Genomic DNA, 21,947 nt, shown 5'->3' with positions numbered 1-21,947 from the left:
GGCCTGGTGCTGTCTCTGCAGGTGGGGAGCCTGGGGTGGAGCCTGGGGGGCGGCCTGGTGCTGTCTCTGCATGTGGGGAGCCTGGGGGGCAGCCTGGTGCTGTCTTTGCAGGCAGCTGAGATCGCCAACGAGACGGGGAACTGGGCAGCATCCTACCACCTGGCGCGGCAGTACGAGAGCCAGGAGGAGGTGCGGCAGGCCGTGCACTTCTACACGCGGGCGCAGGCCTTCAACAACGCCATCCGCCTCTGCAAGGTGGGCAGAAGGTTCCGGAACACTCCCTCATGGCTGGGTGGGCAGGCGGGACTTCCTCAAGGGACTTCCGGGTACACAAGAGGGGGTGGAGCTGTGGCTACACACTCATCTCCCCTCACTCGGCTGCCTGATCCCTGTCCCTCTTCCCACCCCCGCCCCTCCTCCGTGTTGGCCACGTCTCCTAGTGCCCGGGGCTCCTGTCCCTGCTGGCTCTGAATAGGCCTGGGCCCTCGAGTGAGCACATGGACACTGTCTATGTGAGCGTCTGGGGCCACTGTAACAGCACCACAAAGTGGGGGCTTAAAATGCCAGAAACATGTTTTCTCACAGCTCTCAAAGCATAAGTCCAAGTTCAGGGTGTGGGCAGGGCCACGCTCCTCTGAAGGCTGTAGTAGAGGGTCCTTCCTTGTCTCTCCCAGCTTCTAGAAGCCCAAGTGTTCTTGGCTTGTGGCCGCATCACTCCCCTCCCTACCTCCATCTTCTCTGGGTCTCTGTCTCTGTGTCTTGTCTTAAACAGACACCACTCAGCATAGGGTCAGACCCCCCACCCACCTCCCCGCTCCAGCGTGACCACCTGCTCAGCTAACTGGTAACGTCTGCAGAGACAGGGTCACGCTCACAGGTGCAGGGTTAGGACCTTAGCACATCTTTTAGGGGACACAGTTCAGTCCTTAATAGCAGCCATGAAAACGCTCCAACCCCGGTCTCACCTCTGGCAACACCCCAAGTGTGGAGCGGCAGGCATTTCTTGCCATGCTTCCTACGATAGAACAATCGAGGTGCTCCTCATATTTCTGATCCACAGCCCTCCCAAGTGAGGGGAGATGAGTGTGCGGCTACAGCTGCCCCCGCTCTGGGCCACTGCGCCCCTCCCGGGCATTGTGGTTACGAGCTGGTACATGCTCCCCGCTCAGGAGAATGGCCTGGACGACCAGCTCATGAACCTGGCCCTGCTGAGCTCCCCAGAGGACATGATCGAGGCGGCGCGCTACTACGAGGAGAAGGGAGAGCAGATGGACCGGGCGGTCATGCTGTACCACAAGGTGGGCGCTGGCCCCCGGGAGGGCAGGCGGGGCCAGGGGCCAGAGGCCGGCGGTGCTCAGACCCGGCTATGCCCACAGGCCGGACACTTCTCTAAGGCCCTGGAGCTGGCCTTCACCACCCAGCAGTTCACGGCCCTGCAGCTCATCGCCGAAGACCTGAACGAGAAGTCAGATCCAGCGCTGCTGGCCCGCTGCTCGGACTTCTTCACCGAGCACAGCCAGTACGAGAAGGCTGTGGAGCTGCTGCTGGCCGCCAAGAAGGTGCCGAGTGAACACCCCTCACTGAGAGGACGCTTTTACACACTCAAGGAAAGCCATGGCTGGCTCCCCTTCCCTCCCACAACCAACGTGCTGTTTTGTGTGCCCTGCCCAAGGCTGGGTCCTCGTCCACACGGTGGCCCATACCACCCTTCCTCGGTGGTCTCGGCTTCCCTGGTGGGGGAAGGTATAGAGGGCGGGGTCCGCGGCCCCCTGTAGCCCAGTCACAGCCCCCGGTGGTCCCGGCCCCCACAGTACTGCGAAACCCTGCAGCTCTGCCTCGTAGGGTAGCGGTGGGGTCCGTGGCCCCCTGTAGCCCAGTCACAGCCCCCGGTGGTCCCGGCCCCCACAGTACCGCGAAGCCCTGCAGCTCTGCCTAGAGCAGAACATGGCCCTCACGGAGGAGATGGCCGAGAGGCTGACCGTCCCCAAAGACTCCACGGACCTGTCGGAGGGGGCGCGGCGGGAGCTGCTGGAGCAGATCGCCAACTGCTGCATGCGCCAGGGCAGCTACCACCTGGCCACCAAGAAGTATACGCAGGCCGGCAACAAGCTGAAGGTGGGCGCTGCCGGGGGGCTGGGAGGGCCGGCAACGAGCTGAAGGTGGGCGCTGCCGGGGGGCTGGGAGGGCCGGCAACGAGCTGAAGGTGGGCGCTGCCGGAGGGTGGGGCCTCGTGCCCACGGTCGTCTGGACGCACCTCACCCGCCAGCTTTGACCTCTGGCTCCTGTCTCATCCCGCAGCGGGAGCCCCTTGGCCCTGCGGGGCCGGCGCCTCTCAGCAGAGCCCCGACCCCCCACACCCAGTGACCCCTCGGTGCTCCCCGTCTAGGCCATGAGGGCGCTGCTCAAGTCCGGGGACACGGAGAAGATCGTGTTCTTCGCGGCCGTGTCGCGGCAGAAGGAGATCTATGTCCTGGCAGCCAACTATCTGCAGTCGCTGGACTGGCGGAAGGAGCCGGAGGTCATGAAGAACATCATCAGCTTCTACACCAAGGGTCGGGCCCTGGACCTCCTGGCCGGCTTCTATGACGCCTGTGCCCAGGTGCCGCCCTCCCCGAGGGGCCTGTGGGGCTCTGGGGGTGGGGCTGTGGAGCCCTGCGGGGTCCGGGCGGGGCCTCTGGGGGGTGTGGCGCCCGTGGGTTCTGAGGGCCCTGTCTGTGCAGGTGGAAATCGACGAGTACCAGAACTACGACAAGGCCCACGGGGCACTGACCGAGGCCTACAAGTGCCTGTCCAAGGCGAAGGCCAAGAGCCCCCTGGACCAGGAGGCCAAGCTGGCTCAGCTGCAGAGCAAGATGACGCTGGTGAAGAGGTTCATCCAGGCCCGGAGGTGCGTGGTGCAGGTGCCCCTGGAGCCCGGAGGGGCGCTGCATCGCGTGAGCGCTGTCATTTAGGGGGTCCCTGGAGACTCTGGTGGAGACCCTCTGGGGGACTGACTGCCTCAGAGCCATGCCATGCGCTCGTTCGGGGAGGTTGTTCTGGAAACAGCCCAAACCCACTGAGAGAGAAATTGGGGCAGGGGACAGGGAGGCAGCTCGGGGTCAGGAAAGGCCAATCTGTAAGAGAAGGTTCACATCTGCTCAGGTACGTGCAGGGATCCGGGGTGGCAGCCGTGGCACGAGCTCTTCCCCTCCCCCTCCTTCCAGGCTCGATTTTCCTCCCCCAGACCATGTCCCACCCCCAGCTCCCAGCTTCACTCACCAGCTAGCCCTCGGTTCCCATCCCCTTCCTAAGTCCCGTCAGTCACCACGTCGGTCACCACACCCGGTCCTGCACTTCCCTGGAGCACGCTGCCTGTCCCCACCCCTTTTCCAAGCCTCACCACCCCCTCCTCAAGTCCCCAGGGTCTCCAGCCCCCAGGCTCCAGGCTCCGAGCCCTGCTGGCTGTGCCCCAGGTCCTGGTGCCCCTCCCCGTGCCCATGAGCATGTCCCTCGGCTGCAACCTTCCTCCTGACACCCGATGTGCCCTCCACGGTGCCCTGGGCGGGGCTGTGCTCACCTTCATCCCCACGTGCCCCTGTGGGACCCCCTCGTCCCCCAACACTGTGCCCTGGGTGGGGCTGTGCTCACAGACCTTTGTCCTGAGTCCAGCACTGAGTGATCAGCAGTGACTGGCTGAATGAAAGCATATAATTCATGAGAATTTCTTTCATAAAACGTTCATCCCACCAGCTTCCAGAAACCCCTCCTCTGGAGTCGGGAAACCCTCAGATGGGGCAGCACCCAGGCTGCTGGGTGAAGTCTCAGAGCATGTCTCTGCCCACAGGATGTACCCGGAGGACCCCAAGGAGGCCGTGCGGCAATGTGAGCTGCTCCTGGAGGAGCCAGACCTGGACAGCACCATCCGCATCGGAGACATCTACGGCTTCCTGGTGGAGCACTTCCTGCAGCTGGGGGAGCACCAGGCGGTGAGGGCCAGGGCGGGCCAGGCAGACCATGGCTGGTAGAACCTCTCACCCCTGGGTGGTGAGGGCCCCCGGTCAGGCTGTGGGCGGGCTGTGGGCCGGTAGAACCTGTCACCCCTGGGTGGTGAGGGCCCCCAGGCCAGGGTGGCCCAGGCAGACCTCTCACCTCTGGGCGGTGAGGGCCAAGGCGGGCCAGGCAGACTGCGGCCAGTGGAACCTGTCACCCCTGGGTGGTGAGGGCCCCCGGTCAGGCTGCGGGCAGGCTGTGGGCTGGTAGAATCTGTCACCCCTGGGTGGTGAGGGTCCCCAGGCCAGGCTGTGGGCTGATAGAACCGCTCACCCCTGGATGGTGAGGGCCCCCAGGCCAGGCTGTGGGCCAGTAGAACTGCTCACCCCTGGGAGTCCACCCACAACAGCTGGGACCCTCAGCTGCAGGCATTGGGGGCACATGGAAGAGCCCCACCTGGGCTTTGGAGTTTTTACCTTTCTTCCTTTGAAATAATTTCAACTGAGAAGTTGCAAGAATAATAGAACTTAGGTTCACCAGTTTTTACTACATTGCCACGTTTCATCTTTCTCTATATTTACTTGTCTTTTATATACAAGAGGACCTCTGGTGGCACAGTGGTTAAAGCGCTCAGCTGCAAATTGTAGGTCGGTGGCTCAAACCCACCAGCAGCTCCGTGGGAGAAAGATGTGGCTTCCGTAAAGATCACAGCCTTGGAAAGCCTCTGGGCAGTTCTACTCCGTCCTATAGAGTTGCTATGAGTCGGAATCCACTTGCCAGCAGTGCGTTTGGTTTTTGGTTCTATACAAAATTCCCTTCTGAAATTTTGAGAGGCACAGTGTCTTGCCACTCAGCTGCCAACGCGTCAGTGAGCACCTCTCAGAGCAGGCACACTCAGCTGCCGGCAGGCCTCGCGGGCAGGAGGCCGGAAGCTGAGGGACACTCCTCTCTGGCCCACGTTCCGTGTTTTGTCCCGATGACGTGCCGCACAGCACCGTGTGTCCCCTCCGTGCTTGCGTCTCTTCAGTGTCCTTTAGTCTGAACCGTCCTTTGTCATCCACAACGTTGATATGTTAGAGAATCCAGACCTGTTGCCATCGAGTCAATTCTCACAGCGACCCTGTAGGACAGAGTAGAACTGCCCCCTAGGGCTTCCAAGGAGCAGCTGGTGGATTCGAACCGCCCACCTTTTGGTTAGCAGCTGAGCTCTTAACCACTGCGACAAGTCGATTATTTTCCAGAACATTCCTTGGTTAGGTTTGTCTGCTGTGTCCTCACAAGCAGGTTAAGGTGTATGTCCCAGGCGGGTGACTGCGAAGGTGGTGCCGTGTCCTCCCCAGGGCTCACCTGGGGCCCCAACAGCTGTCCCCACGAAGCACATGGCTGCTCCCCCAGTCAAGATGGTGGCTGGTTTCTCTGCTGCATGACACCTAACAACATGCAAGCGTCCATCGCTTCTCCTGAGGCACCCTCCCCAGACTGATTCTCACCCAAGCCAGTCTCCACAGGACGGCTACAAAACGGCCATTGCCACCTCAGCCCCACTCGGCATGGTTCCCAGGGAGCCTTCAACCCAAGGAAGCTTCTCCCTCTGCTCGCTCCATGTGTCTGTCTGTTCATTACCAACATGATTCATAACTTCCAGTTTTAGTCAAAGGTCGTAACTCCTTACTGTCCTCATTTTTTCCAAATTTTAAAAACTAGATTATAGAAATTTTCCAACACGTGAAAGTAGAGAGAACAGTTTAATGAGCCCCCGTGTACCAGTTACCCAGTTTCAACATTTTTCCAGGTTTGTTTCATCTGCTCCCTCCTGCCAAGCTCCCTTTGAACAGCTTTATTACATTATAATTTGTATACAGTGAAGTGCGCCCATTCAGAGGGTACAGTCGGAGGGTTTTGGTAGCACATGCCTACCCCCCCACCCCATCCAGCTTTAGACACTCCATCACCCAGAAAGGTCTCTGGTGCCCCTTCCCAATCCGATCCCCACTGCACCCACGGCCCCAGGCAGGCACTGTGTGTAGTCTTTGCCTTTTCTAGAATCTCGTACAAATGGAATCATACAGTGCGTCATCTTTGCATCTGCCTTCTTTCATTTAGTACATGGTCGCTGAGATACATCCGTGCTGCTGCCCGTGTCAGCAGTTCTTCCGTTTTGTTGCTGAGTCATGTTCTCTTATGGAGATGGACCACATCTAGTTTAGGCATTCCCCAGTCGGACCTTTGGGTTGTTTCCACTTGTTTGGTTTTTATAAATAATGTGACTGACAAATCTTTGCGAGGACAAAGGTTTTCGCATCACTTGGGCAGATACCTACGAGTTGTATTGCTCGGTCATATTAGCGTGTTTAGCTTTGGAAACTACCAAACTTTGAAAAGTGGCTGCATCATCTTGCATTCCCACCAGCAATATATGAAGGTTCTAGTTGCTCCACATCTTTGCCAACACTTGGTATTGTCAGTTGTTTTAACTTTAGCTGTTGTAGTGGACATGTAGCGGCATCTCATCGTGGTTTTAATTTGCACTTCCCTAATAGTGATGTTGAGCATCTTTGCATGTGTTTTGTTGGCCATTTGTATGTCTTCTTTTGTGTATTTTCAGACCTTTGGCCCGTGTCCCATTATTTGTCTACTTTTTAAGAGTCCTGTACATATTCTGGATAAAAAGCCTTTTGTTCTTATGTCTGGTAATTCTCTTGTATCCTGGACATCGTGACTAACCCACTGTAGAGACTGTGGATTCTGTTATGCTTCTCCAAAGAATCTTGCCCTTTTTTTTTTTTTTTAATAATTAGGCAATCACTGTTATGCAACTCAAGAGTACAAACTCTTGCCCCAGGGGTGGTTAGTAGCTGAAATCCTTGTTCAGTATCTTTAGCCTTTGTCAGGCCTCTTGAAATCTCCCCTCCCACCACCGCATGCATAGTGCATAGTCAGCCAGAGATTTGGGTAGAATTTATGCTCAGAATTCAAGCTTCAGCTCTATGACTCTCTTTTCCAATGTTTTTCCCTCACATTCCAGCTGTTGTGGATGACCCAAATGATGGTTCTTTAAGCCGGTAAGAGTTTGGGCCTGTGTGTCTTTCGCTGCCCACAGTGGCCTGACTGGGGCCTGCCCAGAGGCAGTGTCATAACAAGCTGGAAATGTTCCAAATTCCCTTCTTCCAAACGTTGACTCCCTTCCAGCTTCCCCTGCTTGTAGCTGTTTTCCAGGCCTGTTTATGAGTTACTCCACCGTTACCACAAGGCTCCCCTCGTTCTGTCAATCACAAGTCTGTGACAGTCAAAGAAAGCATTCCACCCGCTGCAGGTTCCCTTCATGTCCCAAAGGATACCACCCAGGGGCCTTGCTAAAACCCAGGCGTTCCACCACAGCATCTCCTTCTACCACCGGTCATGTTTCCCCAGTAGATGAGGTTCTGGTGAAACTGCAGTGACCCCAAGGAATCTCCCTGCCTCCTTCCCGAAGTGCTCACACACCAAGCATTGACAGATTAATTTTAGAAATGTTGCTTATGAACAACATCAGCCTCGATAGGCTGCAGTTTCCACAGTTCACCAGAAAGTTATTCATAAGTGGCTTTTCCTCCCCAGGCCCAAGAGGTCAGCACCAGGAGACTCAGATTTCCGGATCTGATCACTCACTTCCCCTTGGGCCCTGCCATTTCCATCCACCAACCCCATTTGTTGCTGGGAGAAAACAGCTCGAAATCTATTACCAAAGAGTTTCCTCTTTTTTTGTTTTCCTGGAGAATAAAAACAAACTCGGACTAGAGAGATGCTCAGACCACTGTTTCCCAAAGTTACCGGAAAAGTCACGTTTTAAGTGTTTCGCCATACTCTTTGCGTGAAACCTAGGGAATTTAGTTAACTCTTAACACCAAGGAGAAAAAAAGCATAAACCGATTGAGAAAGTGCAGACACGCAGTTTCCTCTTGCCGGGGGCAGGGCCGTGTCCTTGCTGCTCCGCCTCTCATCGCCCCCGCTCAGTTCTCATGGCCTTGCTGTCGGCACTCGGTCCTCACAGGCCCCCGATCTGGACACTGAACGTCTCCAGTGGCTGCTAACGGACACATCCAGTAATGTTTCTTCGTAGTCCTTCATCCTTGGAAGTGTCTGTCTTTGTGACCACACCTTCCTTCTGGAAGCTTCTCCCTTGGCCTTTGTGGAAGCAGCCCTGTGTGCTGAGGGCAGAGGTGCCAGGCCCTGGCTGCACTTGGTGATGTGGAAGGTCCCTCCTGACCCAGCTGCTCTTCCCACTTTGCTTCCTGTCCAGCTCCTTGACCCCCATACCCCACCCCACACACACACCACGAATTCAGTTTTCTGCCAGGACACGTCGCTGCCCCCCCGCTTCAGTCACTGGTTGTGTTGGCACAGTCTTCTCTGCTGCTCCGACCTGTCCTGGGCCCATCCACCTATGTACTTGTGCCCTGTGCTCCCAGCCTATAACATTCAAAGAACAGTTCCTTCTCTGGGGGTGCTTCACCTCCCCCTAGTTTGAAGACACCTCAGGGCTGCTCCCACCCAGCCCCCAACCAGGCAATGCAGGGTCTTGTGTGTCTGAGACCTTTTGTAAATACCCATAATGTCAATGATTTCTTTCCAAAAAGTAGTATACTTTATTTACATATATAAGACCAAAAAAAACCCCACTGCTGTTGAGTCGATTCTGACTCACAGTGAACTTATGACAGAGTAGAACTGCCCCATAGGGTTTCCAAGAAGCGGCTGGTAGATTCGAATTGCCAACCTTTTGATTAGCAGCTAAGCTCTTAACCACTGCGCCCCCAGGGCTCCAGTTTATATATATAGTAGATATAATCTTTCATGGTATTTATCGGTCCCTGGATGATGCAAAAGTTCAAGTGCTTCACTACGAGCCAGAAGGTTGGTGGTTGAAACCCACCCAGAGGCCCCTCAGAAGACAGGCCTGGAGATCTGCTTCTGAAAGGCCGCGGCCTCGGAAACCCGCTGGGGCAGTTCTCTGCACACGTGGGCTCACCCTGAGTTAGAGTCGACTTGACGGCAGCTGACAACATGGTCTTTATATATGTTCATTATCTTTATCTTGTATTTTTTATATATTCTAGCTCCATCACCCCAGAATAAAATTACTCCAAAAGTCTTGTCATCTTTAAGACACCCTAAGACTTGATCGCTATTCCTCGTAAAATGAAGCTGCTAACCGCTCCGGTCAATCCTGAGTTGACATCAGCGCACCTTGCGAGGAAGCTATAGAAGCTCCACTGCCCCCTTCTGTGTGGGGGCCCCCCAGCTGTCAGCGTGGCCCTCGGGGACCACAGCCCCACCCTTGCCCACAGGTTCCTTCTAGGCTGCTAAGAGGACATTAGGGGACACCAGCTCACGTTTCACAGCTTTCTTAGCCAAGCAGGGCCTGAGAGGTACTGCCCTCGGGTGGGAGCTCAGGACGCGTCAGACCAGAGCGTTGTCTCCTCCCACCAGGCCTACAAGTACCTGGAGGAGATGCGCAAGAGGCTGCCAGCGGCCAACATGACCTACTACGTGAGCCAACACACCATCGATGCCGTGCACCAGGGCCTGGGCCTTCCCCTGGCGCGCCTGGGGCCCGAGCGTGTCCGCCACAACAGCGCCGAGGAGCCCCGGGACGAGGAGGTGGTAGAGGAGGTGGGCAGTCCCTGACCACCCATGCCCCCGGCCGGCTTCCTTGCAGGAAAGCACCTCCTGGGATTTCTCCGTCATCAGCAGTGGCAAGAGCCCGCCCTCTGTACGTGAATACGTAAGCCGAGCTGGAGCACGACGTGGCCCCGGAGGGCCTGGTGGCTGGCCCTCCCTGCTCCCGTGTTTGGAAAGCAGAGTGTATTTCTGCGTCATTCACCAAGTGTTCCTGCCTTCAGCTTGCTCAGTGGGGGTGCCCGGCTCTGTGGATTGTCAGTTTAGTTCCTTTACTGAAGCGAGACAAAGGAGTTAGGTTCATTCCCCCACAATATTCTCCCAGCTACAAGTTGGACAGCGGAAGAAACTTCTAGACCTTCGTGAACTGAGGATGCAACTGGAGGGCGGGGCACGTTGCTGTGTTCACGCGTCACCCAAGTGCCCAGGCCTCGCCGGCTCCGTCCCCGTCAGCCCCTCAGCCGTCCACATCAGGGCGGCTCGGCCCCCCGCTGCCGAAACTTCTCTACAACTGCAATAAAGTTTATTTGCTTCAAGCTCTGTGCCCTGCCTCCCCTCCTCACTCTCGGGGCACCCCTTCAGGAGATGGCATGGGGACCCAGGGCCTGTCCAGCAGCCAGAACCCCAAAGCAAAAGGGCTGCTTGCCGCCCTCACCGCCTTTTCTTCCTTGTTTTCCTGTGAGGGCGGGGCCGAGCAACACAGCAGATAAGGAGCCAGGTAATGAACGGCAGCAGGAGGGAGTTTGGGGCTCTGGGCAGCGGCGCCCCCTTGTGGCCGTGGCTCTGTCTCACTGCAGCAGGCCAGGTGTCCTAGGGACTCAACCGGGCCCCTCCGTGGACCATGGCGCCCAGCCCTGCGCCCAGTCAGATACCAGTGGCACCCTGGCCTGTGCATCATCCGTGCACGAAGCCCTGCAGGGAGGGCGGCGCCCGCTGGACCTCCTGTCCCCGGAGGGCGCCCTGCGTCTTTACGGCCGACCACGTGGCCTGCTAGGCTATAACAGCAGGCAAGCGCCAGGGTGGGCCGCAGTCTGTACACAAGGCCCCAGGCAGCTGGGCGGCCACTGCACAGCAAGCCCAGGTGGGACTGCCCACTCTCTGGCACCTTGTGTGACCTCAGCTGCCAGCTCCTCCCGTAGCACTGGTCGGCGTCCAGGCGGGGTCCCTGCAGGCCAGGTGGGCCCCTGCGGGCCGGGTGGGCTCCTGTGGGCCGGGCATGTCCTGCAGGCCGGTGGGCCGCACAGCCAGGTGGGCGCCTTCAGGCTGGGCGGCCCGCGGTGGGTCTAGGGAGAAGGGTGTGGGAGAAGCCTGTCCCTGAGCTTCTCGGTGAGCAGCAGCACCCGCACAGCCAGCGCCCTGCAGTCCCCATCGGGGTCCTCCTCAGCCACATCTGCCAGATGACAGGAAGCAAGCAGGCATCACGCACTATAGGGAGGGACCGTTCCCAGGAGCCCGGGCTGAGAGGCGTATGGCATGCAACCCCAGTGCTCCTCACAGAGTGCTCCCTGGGGACAGACGCATCTCAGATGCCAGCAAAGAGCTGTGACTACATCCCTACCGGCGGCCATCAGTAAAGTTCCCACAGGGAGGCTGGGCAGTGGGGCCCAGTGAGGAAGCCTGGGGGTTCCTCCCCCAGTCCCAACCCCAGCTCAAACTGGCCCTCACACCCCAGCACTCCCCCGCCAGCTGGACTCGGGGCTGGGGGAGCAGGCAGAACCCCCGTATCCAAGGGCCACCCCCGATGCCCCCACACTGGTAGGAGGGGTGAGGAATCATGATGCTTCCAAGCTCCTTCTTGAGGAAAGTGTACACATTGGAGTGGGGAGCCTCACCTGCCAGCCAGGCCCGGGCCTCCAGCAGCTCCTCCGACAGCTCCCCCATCAGCCGCTCTGCGGGCACGCTCAGCAGGACGGCCGCGGTGGCAGACAGCAGGCCCTGGCGCACGTAGCTGTGAGCGCACAGGTGGGCGTGAGGCACCACTCCCCGGCGGCCCCGCAGCCCCCGCCCCGGGTCCAGCCAACCCGCCTGTGGCACAAGCGCCCCAGCCCAGCCAGCCGAGCATCCTCCCAGCCACCTCGGAAGTCCGCGTAGCCCCAAAGGCAACTCACGCATCAGTGTGGAAGCGAAGAACCCACACAAACTCGAGCAGGGCCTTCCCCATCGGCACGGCCACCTGGAGACACGGGGTGGGCCAGTGCTGAGGTGGAGAGGCACCCCAGGCCCAGCACGGACTCCACTCTTAGGGCTCAGACCCTGGGGGACAGAGCGAGCAGGCACCAGGCCTGCCACACGACTCACCGTGGTGTTCACAGCCAGGTACATCAGGGCCCCCAGGGTGTGGGTCAGCCTGCCCAGGACCAGGCGGTCATCTCCCAGAAGGTCGAAGGTCACCAGAGGCCTACAACGTAGAAGCCAGCAGTGGGCACACACTCCTGCCAGCCATCACCCTGCCCCAAACGGACACCACTGGCACCACAAGAGCCACAAGGAGAAGGGGGTTCACGGGATCCCTGCAGAGAGAAGCTGCTGGCGCCAAGGTCAGGCAGGGTGAGCAGGACCATGGCCGGGGCTGTGGTCGGAGCGGGCCCTTCTTCACCGCTGCCCCCTTGCAGACCAGGCAGCAGAAGCACCAATCCCTCATCCTGTTAAGGGGCACGCATCATGCGACACCCCGACCCGAGGCTCTGGGCCAGGCCCAGCTGTGACCTGGATGTCTGGGAGCAGCCAGTGACGCAGAAAGCTTGAGGATGCAAGGGACCCCTCCAGAAAATTCCTTCCAAACCACCAGCGCAGAGGCTGCAGCCCCGCCCCTGGCCCACTGGGAAGGCAGTGGCTGGCCGCGTGTGGACAGGGGGCCTCCAGAACCCCTTTTCTGCAAACCACAGCCACCGCACACCTCTCACCTGTCAAAGTGCCGGATGAGGGGGAAGAAGAACCAACCGACCACAGAGCTGAGCTCGTTGGGACCACACGCCGGGTCTGGCCTGGAGGGACCCTGCCGTGACCGGGGGCTCCTGTGAGGACAAGCAGCCTCACGGCCACAGCACCGCACGCACGGCTGGTGACTCGGGGGTCGGGGCGAGCAGCCACCGCATGCACGGCTGGTGACTCGGGGGTCGGGGTGAGCAGCCACCGCACGCACGGCTGCTGACCCGGGGGTCGGGGCGAGCGGCCGCCGCACGCACAGCTGCTGACCCGGGGGCTGGGGTGTGCACGCTGTAGGACGTTAGCTGTGTTCTGGCTTTCATCTACTGTGACAACCACAAATGTCCCCAGACACTGCCAGACGTCCCCTGTGGGCCGCATCACTCCAGTTGGGAGCCGCTGGCCTAAACACACCACGACAGACCCCTCCAACCCCTCGTTCAGAGGTAGGGTCCCTGGACCTTCCGTTCCTTCCACAGGGCGACCCTCTGGGGCATTCTGTTGTGCAGCCCGGCTCACACCACAGATGTCTCCTGCAGGGACGTCTGTGCCAGAGGCCTCTGTCCCCGGGTGGGCCCCTGGTATGGACAGTGCTGGGAAGGGTCCACCATGTGTACCTGCCTGACCAAGCCCCTGCCCACCTTAGAGAACCGCCGGGTCTTGCTTCTGATGCGCGTCTCCACAACCGCCCGCCAGTCTGCATGCACCACGCCACTGAGTTGGGAGGCAGCTAGGGCTGGCTCGCCCTGGCCACCGGGACTAGGGGGGCTCCGCTGGAGAGCTGTACTGCCACGCCCGGGTCGGGACAGCTCCTGGGCAGCGAGAGTCAGGACCTGGGGGAGGGAGAGATCAGGTGGCCCCGCTGCCTGGGGAAAGATGGCGCCTCCTGAACTCCAGGTTCACAGTCAAGTCCCCAGAGGCCAAGACTGGACATGGAGAGGCAGACCCTACCCAACTAGTGCACAGTGGTCTGCATGTGGTAGAACGGAGACTCCAGGCATCTCAGAGCCACCTGGCTGTATGGGCGCTCCTAGAGGAGGGCCTCCACTGCCTGTTGACTCGAGCTCCCTGGTCCTGCTGCCGCCCGAGCTGCACCCACTCCCCCAGGAACTCAGCCGCACAATAAAGAGGAACATCCTGGCGTATGCCACGCAGGAATGGACGTTGACAATACTGTGCTCAGGGAAGGCAGCTAGACTCAGACCACGCACTGTACATCCCACACATGGGAAACCTCCAGGGCAGAGATGGTCAGTGGGTGCCAGGGGCTGGGGAGGGGTGGGGAATGAGTGCTCACGAGTATGGGGTTTCCACTTAAAGCAATGAAAATGTTTTGGAATTACAGTGATGATCGTACGATCTCGTGAAAATACCAAAAAACCACTGAATTTTATACTTTAAATGGATCCATTTCATGGTGTGTGAATTATATCTGAATAAAACTGTTATTACTTGGCTGCTAAACAGGAAGTTGGAAATTCAAATCTACCCAGAGATGCCTCAGAAAAAAGAGCTGGTGATTTACTTTCAAAAAATCAGCCACTGAAAACCCTGTGGAGCACAGTTCTGCTCTGACACACATGGGGTCGCCGTGAGTCAAACTCACGGGAGACTACGGGCCAGCTGCTGGCTAAGCATCCACAGACCGAGCCCAGAAAACGCCAGAAGCCTGCAGTGTCAGTCTGTTCCCACCTCTCAGGTGCCACCTCAAGGGGGCTCTCAAGCTCTCCGTCGCCATCTCCGGCCTGCAGTGGCCGGGCCCCCCACCGGGCCACATCCTGACCCCGGAGACGGCACAAACACTCACGTCCAGGATGTCCATGCGCTGCCGCAGGCTGTAGTTGACGGCGTAGAACTGTGTGGTCAGGTACTCCGCCACCTGTGCCAGCACACGAGAACCCTGTAGGCCCCGAGCATCAGCCCCAGACCCACACCTGTACCTGGGACGACTGCAGCCCCCGCCGGCCCAGAGCACACGGCGACTCACCCGGGCCGGGTCCGTGACAGTGACAGCGACCAGGGATCGGCGGCGCAGCGCTTCGAAGCCCGCCACGCAGATCTTCTCCTCCAAGTGCAACAGCACCTGGGCCAGCCCCACGCTCACCTGTACACAGCTGCTGCGCTCAGGAGCCACCTGGAGCCCAGAGCCCCCACCTGCGACGCTCCCCGGGACAGGCTCCTGGCTGCCGCCCAGGAGCCGCGCACACTGCACCTGAGCTGACCTCGGGTCCCATTGGCCCACGTCTCTCCCACAGCCCCCGCTGCCTTCCATGCCCAGGACACGTGGGGACCTCAGGGAGTACAGCCCCCATGCCCCTCCAGCCTCGCCTGCCACCCACTCACCTCCCGGGTAGCTGCGGGGCTGCGGTAAACCAGGTCCTCCAGTGCCCGCAGGGCTGCCTCCCAGCGCTCCCAGTCCTCCGACGTCATCAGGGCTGCACAGAACCAGACCTACCGTGGACCTCAGCCCGATCCGGGGCAGGAGCCAGACGCCACGGCCCCAAGAACACGAGCAGGAATGGGAACTGACCCCGCCCAGGACACAGACACTTCCTATGGGACTAGCTCACTTAGAACAAGAGGCTTGAAGTCACCCGAGACAGTGAAAAGGGGCAAGTGCTCCGGGGGCCGGCACAGCCGGCTGTGAGCCCACCTTCGAGGCAGTCCCGGACGTACACGGGTGCCTTACTGCTCCTCAGCTCCCTGTCTCCCGACATGTCGTAAGGAACAAACTCGTCATCACTGCAGAAGAAACAACACATCACCTGCTGGGCAGAATCACGCGGGGCAGAAAGCGCCGGGGAGCCGGGGATGGGGGGCTGTCCTCCCGGGAGGGGCAGGCAGGCAGAGCTGCACCTACCTGTCCCGCTCAGAGTCGGCCCCCTCAGGCTGCACAGGGGGCATGCCAACGTCCCGGCCATCGTCAGCACGGGTCTCTGGGCCGACTGGTGCTGCACGCAAACTTTTTGGAGACAAAAGCACATGGTACCCTTCAGAAACCAACCCTCCACTGCGATTTTGGAGTAAGAGCTTCAAGCCTTCAGGAAAGGCCCTTCCTGCATTCTGCCTTAAGCCCCACAGCCTCTTCGCCTCTGTAATGACTACCATAGCAAATGCAGGCTGACCCACGGGGACATGAGTGTGTGCACGAGCCAGCGCCAGCACAGGAAAGCACCCCCCGGCACAGGAGACCCTACCCCCCAACACAGGAGAACCCCCCAACACAGGAGACCCTCCCCCAGGCACAGAAGGCACTCCCCCGGGCACAGGAGACACTTACCCCAAATTGGAGGGGCCACTGTCTGCAGGCCGGGGAGCCACCAAGGCCAGGATCTCGCGGGTCAGCTCGTCTTCCTCATACTGGGCGTGCAAAGAAGGCACCATCAGAGATGCCCACGGCAATGGACCGAGCAGCAGAGCCACCCCAGCCACACCCATTCCACGGATACGCTCAGTGACCTGAGGTGGCCTCCTAACACTCGCCACCCAGGCGCCACGTCCTAGTTTCCACCACGGGCAGAGGCTGCAGCCCTGGAGGAGCTGAGAACCCAGGGACCAGGCCGACGGTGAGGCCACCCGCAGACCACATGGGGCCAGCATGGAGGGGAGGCCACGTCCTGGCGACGGTGAACCCGGGCCTGGTAGAGCACGACACGAGGGCGGGCAGGCCACGCCACATCGGTGCCACACAGCGGGCAGCGGAGAAGCAGACCCGCTGACTCCTGCGAGCGCGCAGGAGCCCACAGAGACACCCCAGGTGACAGCGCCCCGCACTGAGCCTCGTGTGGTTCCTCTACACGTGTCCAGGGGTCCACTCGACAGGGGTCCCAGCCCAGGAGCTCAGGCCTCACCCCAGCAGCCCCCCAACCAAGCTGCTGGGTGCCATGAGCCTGCCATTCCCAAGCCCCAGCTCTGCTTCCTTGGCGGCAACCCCGATACCAACATACAGGTGCACTGCAGGCCTGAGGGCGGGCAGGCCCTGTGAGGAGGACGCGGATGCAGCAGCTGTACCTGGAACTTGAGGGGCGGGCCCTCTGGGTGCAGGCGGGCACTGAGGGCCTCGGCCACCACCATGCCCAAGCGACGGACAGGTGGCAGGCTGCTGTCCAGGTGGTTCTGCACACCCGCCATCATGCTGGCCAGCAGCTCTGGAAGCAGCAAGACGACCCTGAGCCCCTGCGCGTCCCCGGGCATCCCCGCGGCCCTGAGCCCCAGCACATCCCTCAGCTCCCACACATCCCCGGGCTTCCCCGCGGCCCTGAGCCCCAGCACATCCCTCAGCTCCCACACATCCCCGGGCTTCCCCGCGGCCCTGAGCCCCAGCACATCCCTCAGCTCCCACACATCCCCGGGCTTCCCCGCGGCCCTGAGCCCCAGCACATCCCTCAGCTCCCACACATCCCCGGGCGTCCCCGCGGCCCTGAGCCCCAGCACATCCCTCAGCTCCCACACATCCCTGGGCGTCCCCGTGGCACAACCCAAGCCCCAGTACATCCCGGGGCATCCCTGTAGCACGGCTGAGCCCCAGCGCGTCCCAGGGCAAGCCATCCACGTGCCGCCCCGCCGCTCACCTTCCCGGATGTCCTGGAGCTCCGCCTCCCCCAGGTACGCCAGGCAAACGAGAATGGCCTTCCCGACATGGTGCTGCTGTGGCACCGGCGTGTGTTTCATGGCGCTGCTGCTGCCCCATGTCTCCAGGAGCTCCTTCAGCGCCTGGCGGGCACGGCACCCGTTCTGTCAGGCAGCACTGTCCGCTCCTCCCCTTCCCACCACCAGAAAGGGGCTTCTACTGACAGAGCCACCCTGCCCAACCCTGATGGTGGCACCCAAGGGGACAAAGGGGTGGAGCAGTTACCTGCACGAGGAGAGGCCGCCGCTGGCTATCTGCAGCCAGGTACCCGAGGAGGCTCTGCAGCATGGGCGTCTGTAACAGAAGCCGGCTCCCACATGACGCGCACACCTCGGCCCGAGTGACCCCCAGCGAGAGGCATCTGGGCTGACCAGTGTGGACAAGCGTGTGCCCCTGGGAAGGGGGTTCTCCACCCACCCCAACCAGCACCCGCGGGCTGAGGCTTCCCAGAGGCACACTACATCCACACTATCAGTCCAGGCACTTTTTCTTAAAAAATTTCCTCAAGTTCTTACAGGCCTCCTCCCGTTCCCACGGGCCTCCTGGCGTTCCCACGGGCCTCCTGGCGTTCTCAAGGGCCTCCTGGCGTTCTCACGGGCCTCCTCGCGTTCCCACGGGCCTCTTCCCGTTCCCACGGGCCTCCTGGCGTTCCCACGGGCCTCCTCCCGTTCCCACGGGCCTCCTGGTGTTCCCACGGGCCTCCTCGCGTTCCCATGGGCCTCCTCCGTTCCCCCGGGCCTCCTGGCATTTCCACGGGTCTCCTGGCGTTCCCACGGGCCTCCTCCGTTCTCACGGGCCTCCTCCCGTTCCCACGGGCCTCCTCGCGTTCTCATGGGCCTCCTCGCGTTCTCAAGGGTCTCCTGGCGTTCTCACAGATCTCCTCCGGTTCCCACGGGCCTCCTCGCGTTAGCAAGGGCCTCCTGGCGTTCTCACAGATCTCCTCCGTTCTCACGGGCCTCCTCGCATTCTCACGGGCCTCCTCCCGTTCCCACGGGCCTCCTCGCGTTCCCACGGGCCTCCTGGCGTTCTCACGGGCCTCCTCCCGTTCCCCCGGGTTTCCTGGCGTTCTCACGGGCCTTCCCCTGTTCCCACGGGCCTCCTGGCGTTCTCAAGGGCCTCCTGGAGTTCTCAAGGGCCTCCTCCATTCTCACAGGCCTCCTCCGTTCTCACGGACCTCCTCTGTTCTCACGGGCCTCCGCGCGTTCTCACAGACCTCCTGGCATTCTCACGGGCCTCCTCCCGTTCCCCCGGGCCTCCTGGCGTTCTCACGGGCCTCCTCCTGTTCCCACGGGCCTCCTGGAGTTCTCACAGACCTCCTCTGTTCTCACAGACATTCTCTGTTCTCACAGATCTTCTCTGTTCTCACGGGCCTCATCTGTTCTCACAGGCCTCCTCTGTTCTCACGGCCCTCCTCACGTTCTCTCAGGCCTCCTAACATTCTAAGACCTCTGCTGCGGAAAGCGTGCCTACTCGTGTGGATCACCCGCCCCCACCGCAGGCCCCCATCTGGGTTCTCACCGTGCACCGATGCTGTAAGAACAGAAGCTTTCGGGTCATCACAAAGCGGGTCTTCTTATTCTTTATTACTAGGTTCCCCAATAACCGCGACAGGACTTCTGGCCTGAAAAGGCATCCGGAAGAAACACCGTCACATGCTCACCTGCCCTGGCAGACGCGCAAGCGCTGGACCCCAGGCCGGCCAGATCCCGGGCGCTGCTTTGTCTCAGCTGTGGTGAGCTCTCGACTCGGGGTGTGCGCTAGGAAGCAGCTTTTTGTCATAGCATGCTTCTCTGTATAATGTGCATTATTGTTTTTAAGTCTGTGCTACCTTCATAAGAAGCGCGGCCCTCTGACTGTGGAATGTCACCACTTCGGCAGAGAAAGCAGGCATGGCTTAGGTCCAGCTCGGTGGCGATGGGTGGGCACGGGGAACACGAGGACCCATGGCTGCCCCAGGACCAGGCTAGGCGGTCACCATCAGGACGCACCTGTGCCTGACCAACTGGCCACCTGACACAGTACCTCTGAGAAAGAGCCAGACGCCACTGGACCAGGTAAGGGGCCACCACCCCACACTGTGTGGGCATTGACACGGGCCACAGGCCACAGTAGGTACCCAAGTACAACGCAGCCTCACTGAACACAAAGCATACTCACAAACACAGGGAGGCCACATGGGACACTCAGAACCCGTCCCACCCCGGAAGAGGCCAGGCACGCTCCTTACCCTGGGGCGGCTTCCACGAGCCCCATCAGCACGGCCTCCATGGCCCGGTCAGGCACACGCTCTGCCAGGTGCCAGCACACCCGCTGCCAGAGCGCGTCGTCCCGCGTGAGCGCGGCCAGGCGGGGCACCAGCACACCTAGGAACTCCTCTGCGGGATGCGGGGCCTGAGTCAAGGCTGGGGGGTGGGGCATCACAGGGTGGCAGCACCCCACCTTCGGCCCAGGGAAGGGAGACCCCCCGAGGTCAAGCAAGGTCAGCAGCCTCGCCTCCTACTTGCTGGGTCCCACAGGGACGTCTGAGAAGACGGGCAGGGGGAGGGTGGTCGAGTAGGCAGCGGCTCAGGACGGGAAACACTCACTCTGCCTCCCGTGGACGCAGACCTTCCCGAGCACCTGAGACGCGAAGGCGACAGAGCAGTCCACACCGCCTGAGACAAAGGGAGCCGGCAGTGAGGACGTGAAGGACAGCCGACTACATGGAGGGAGGGGCGCAGGTCTGGGGTCGGGAGAGCCTTATTGCAAAGGGCTGACTCATTAAAGTTAATTCTCAAACTCAGGTCATCGAACTGCAGCCCAAACCCAAGAAGGCCGACAGCGGTAACAACGTACTCGCCTTATTCCAACAGCATCACCAAACAGCACACCACGACGTAAAAGGGTCACAGTGTGTTCCCATCTTTGCAGTCAAGAACCGAACCATGAGTGGAGTTGCAGAGTATGGGTCGCAGCCCTTCAAAATGGGGGCCGTCTGACCGGCCCAACAGCACCCCCTCAGGTGCCGCGGAATCGACCCTGAGTCATGGAGACCCACGGGCGTCAGAGTAGAAGTGTCCCCAGTAGGGTTTGCAATGTTGATTTTTCTGAAGTAGGTCACCAGGCCTTTCGTCTGAGACACCGAATCAAACCTCCAATCTTTTGATTAGCAGTCAAGTATGTTAGCTGTCTGCTCCACTGTGGGACTCCACAGCACAGCGCAGAGACCCTCAAGCCCCAGAGGCCTCAAGAGAGCTGGGCAGGAGAGGGAGGGTCGCCGCACAAGGGGACAGGCAGGAGGCACTCACCTCGCAGAGCATCCGCCACCACGTGCAGCGCACGGACGAGCTCCTCACCAAGCAGGGGGAAGTACCCCTGGGGGAGGAACAGGGCCAGGTTCTCACGCTGCAGGCGGTTGCTCAGGTGATCAGGCAGACACACCACCTTGCTGAGCAGCGTCTCCCGGAGCAGGGGGGAGCCGGGCTGCGCCCGCTGCCGACACTGCTCCCCCATCAGCACGGCCACCCTGCCCGCGTGCAGGAACTGCTCCAGCAGCCTCGCCAGCTTCATCAGACGGTAGCTGGGGCTGAACAGAGAGCAGACGCGTCACAGGACGGAGGCCCAACCCCCGTCCTCAGCACCTCGACTGAAAGCAACGCTGACAGGCCCGCTCCAGACAGGAAGTCCAGGGACTTAGTGAGCACTCAGGTCCTCACACGTGCCCTGAGAAAAGGCAGCATCCTAACTGTACTCTGAAAACACGAGCACTAACGGGAGGGCGCGGCACGGTGCCCCCACCCTGGGGATCGGAGCAGACACCGCTGCCCTCGCTCCCTGCTCCGCGGTGGCCACAGAAGGTACTGCTGGAACCAACTTCACTATCTCAGCACCCCTCCTTCTCCTGCAGGACACGGCAGGGACACCTGGCTCCAAGGGCACAAGGCGGGCAGTGAGAGAGCAGGCGACCTTCCTGATGCGGCAAATCCGATCCACTGCCAAGAAAACCAACACAGCCTGTGCCGTTCCCAAGTCCTCAGTCATCCTCAGCACCTACTGGGATGCTGGATTCTCACAGAACCTAGGCAACCGATCAGCTCGCTATTCCTCTGCCATTCTCCTGCTGAGGTCACACACACCCCCGCCCCACCACGTCCCGCCGCCCTGCTCACCCGGCAGTGCCCTCGATGGCCTCCATCAGCACCAGGAAGGCCTGGTCGGCCGGGCCCTGCAGGAAGAAGCTGGCCCACAGCTCCTCCAGCTGGCCAGCGGGTAACAGCTGCAGCCAGTCGGGGCTCAGCTTGCTGACCAGGCATCTGAGGAGCGGGGAGAAGTGGAGCCTGGCAAACTCCTCTCTCTCTCCAGGGAGGGCCTCTGCTTCACCGAGGTAGCGCTTCAGGGACACCAGGGTGGAGAAGATGCAGCCGCCATCCTCAGAGGATGAAAGGGTGTGGATGGCATCTCGAACAGCAAGACGGACCGAAGAGGGCGCTGGATCCATCCTGCAGTCAAGCCTGGGGCGTCACAGGAAAGAGCATGTGAGAAGCTGAGAAGGCTCAACATCAACTTGGGGTTCAGCCCCGGGGATAGAGACATATTTTCTCACACAGTCTCAGAAATCTCTCACTCTGGCCCTTCCTGTGAAGCTCCCTGGGGGCCACACTCCACCTGACCCTCGCTCTCACCAACAGCCCCCTCAGCCTGCCCTGAGGGCCACACTCCACCTGACCCTCGCTCTCACCAACAGCCCCCTCAGCCTGCCCTCAGGGCCCCACTCCACCTGACCCTC

General features: G+C 60.5%; 2 protein-coding genes across 2 annotated transcripts in view; one reads left to right on the top strand and one right to left on the bottom strand.

The window, feature by feature from the left end:
• IFT140 (intraflagellar transport 140) overlaps nt 1-9,659 on the top strand; it is a 60,903-nt gene extending 51,244 nt beyond the window's left edge. The window contains exons 22-29 of the mRNA XM_023728382.1: nt 112-255; nt 1,170-1,298; nt 1,377-1,559; nt 1,909-2,115; nt 2,387-2,599; nt 2,721-2,887; nt 3,824-3,965; nt 9,439-9,659. Coding sequence (XP_023584150.1) covers nt 112-255; nt 1,170-1,298; nt 1,377-1,559; nt 1,909-2,115; nt 2,387-2,599; nt 2,721-2,887; nt 3,824-3,965; nt 9,439-9,636 — 1,383 coding nt within the window. The 3' untranslated portion in view covers nt 9,637-9,659. The remainder of the gene's footprint in view (nt 1-111; nt 256-1,169; nt 1,299-1,376; nt 1,560-1,908; nt 2,116-2,386; nt 2,600-2,720; nt 2,888-3,823; nt 3,966-9,438) is intronic.
• Nucleotides 9,660-10,884: 1,225 nt separating this feature from the next.
• The window catches only part of TELO2 (telomere maintenance 2), a 12,191-nt gene continuing 1,128 nt past the window's right edge, over nt 10,885-21,947 (bottom strand). The window contains exons 2-21 of the mRNA XM_023728383.1: nt 21,331-21,672; nt 20,470-20,747; nt 19,768-19,836; nt 19,410-19,557; nt 18,701-18,803; nt 17,408-17,476; nt 17,124-17,265; nt 16,564-16,700; nt 15,833-15,912; nt 15,413-15,514; nt 15,206-15,294; nt 14,896-14,987; nt 14,540-14,656; nt 14,360-14,431; nt 13,194-13,385; nt 12,531-12,622; nt 11,926-12,025; nt 11,736-11,800; nt 11,460-11,575; nt 10,885-11,017 (exon numbers count right to left, since the gene is read on the bottom strand). Of these exons, the coding sequence (XP_023584151.1) occupies nt 10,911-11,017; nt 11,460-11,575; nt 11,736-11,800; nt 11,926-12,025; nt 12,531-12,622; nt 13,194-13,385; nt 14,360-14,431; nt 14,540-14,656; nt 14,896-14,987; nt 15,206-15,294; nt 15,413-15,514; nt 15,833-15,912; nt 16,564-16,700; nt 17,124-17,265; nt 17,408-17,476; nt 18,701-18,803; nt 19,410-19,557; nt 19,768-19,836; nt 20,470-20,747; nt 21,331-21,659 (2,499 nt within the window). The 5' untranslated portion in view covers nt 21,660-21,672 and the 3' untranslated portion in view covers nt 10,885-10,910. The remainder of the gene's footprint in view (nt 11,018-11,459; nt 11,576-11,735; nt 11,801-11,925; nt 12,026-12,530; nt 12,623-13,193; nt 13,386-14,359; nt 14,432-14,539; nt 14,657-14,895; nt 14,988-15,205; nt 15,295-15,412; nt 15,515-15,832; nt 15,913-16,563; nt 16,701-17,123; nt 17,266-17,407; nt 17,477-18,700; nt 18,804-19,409; nt 19,558-19,767; nt 19,837-20,469; nt 20,748-21,330; nt 21,673-21,947) is intronic.

This window comes from Trichechus manatus, unplaced genomic scaffold (assembly GCF_000243295.1).
Source record: "Trichechus manatus latirostris isolate Lorelei unplaced genomic scaffold, TriManLat1.0 scaffold00024, whole genome shotgun sequence".
NCBI classification, from domain to species: domain Eukaryota; kingdom Metazoa; phylum Chordata; class Mammalia; order Sirenia; family Trichechidae; genus Trichechus; species Trichechus manatus.
Note: the sequence above shows the minus strand (reverse complement) of the source record. Positions and strands in the feature narration are given on the sequence as shown.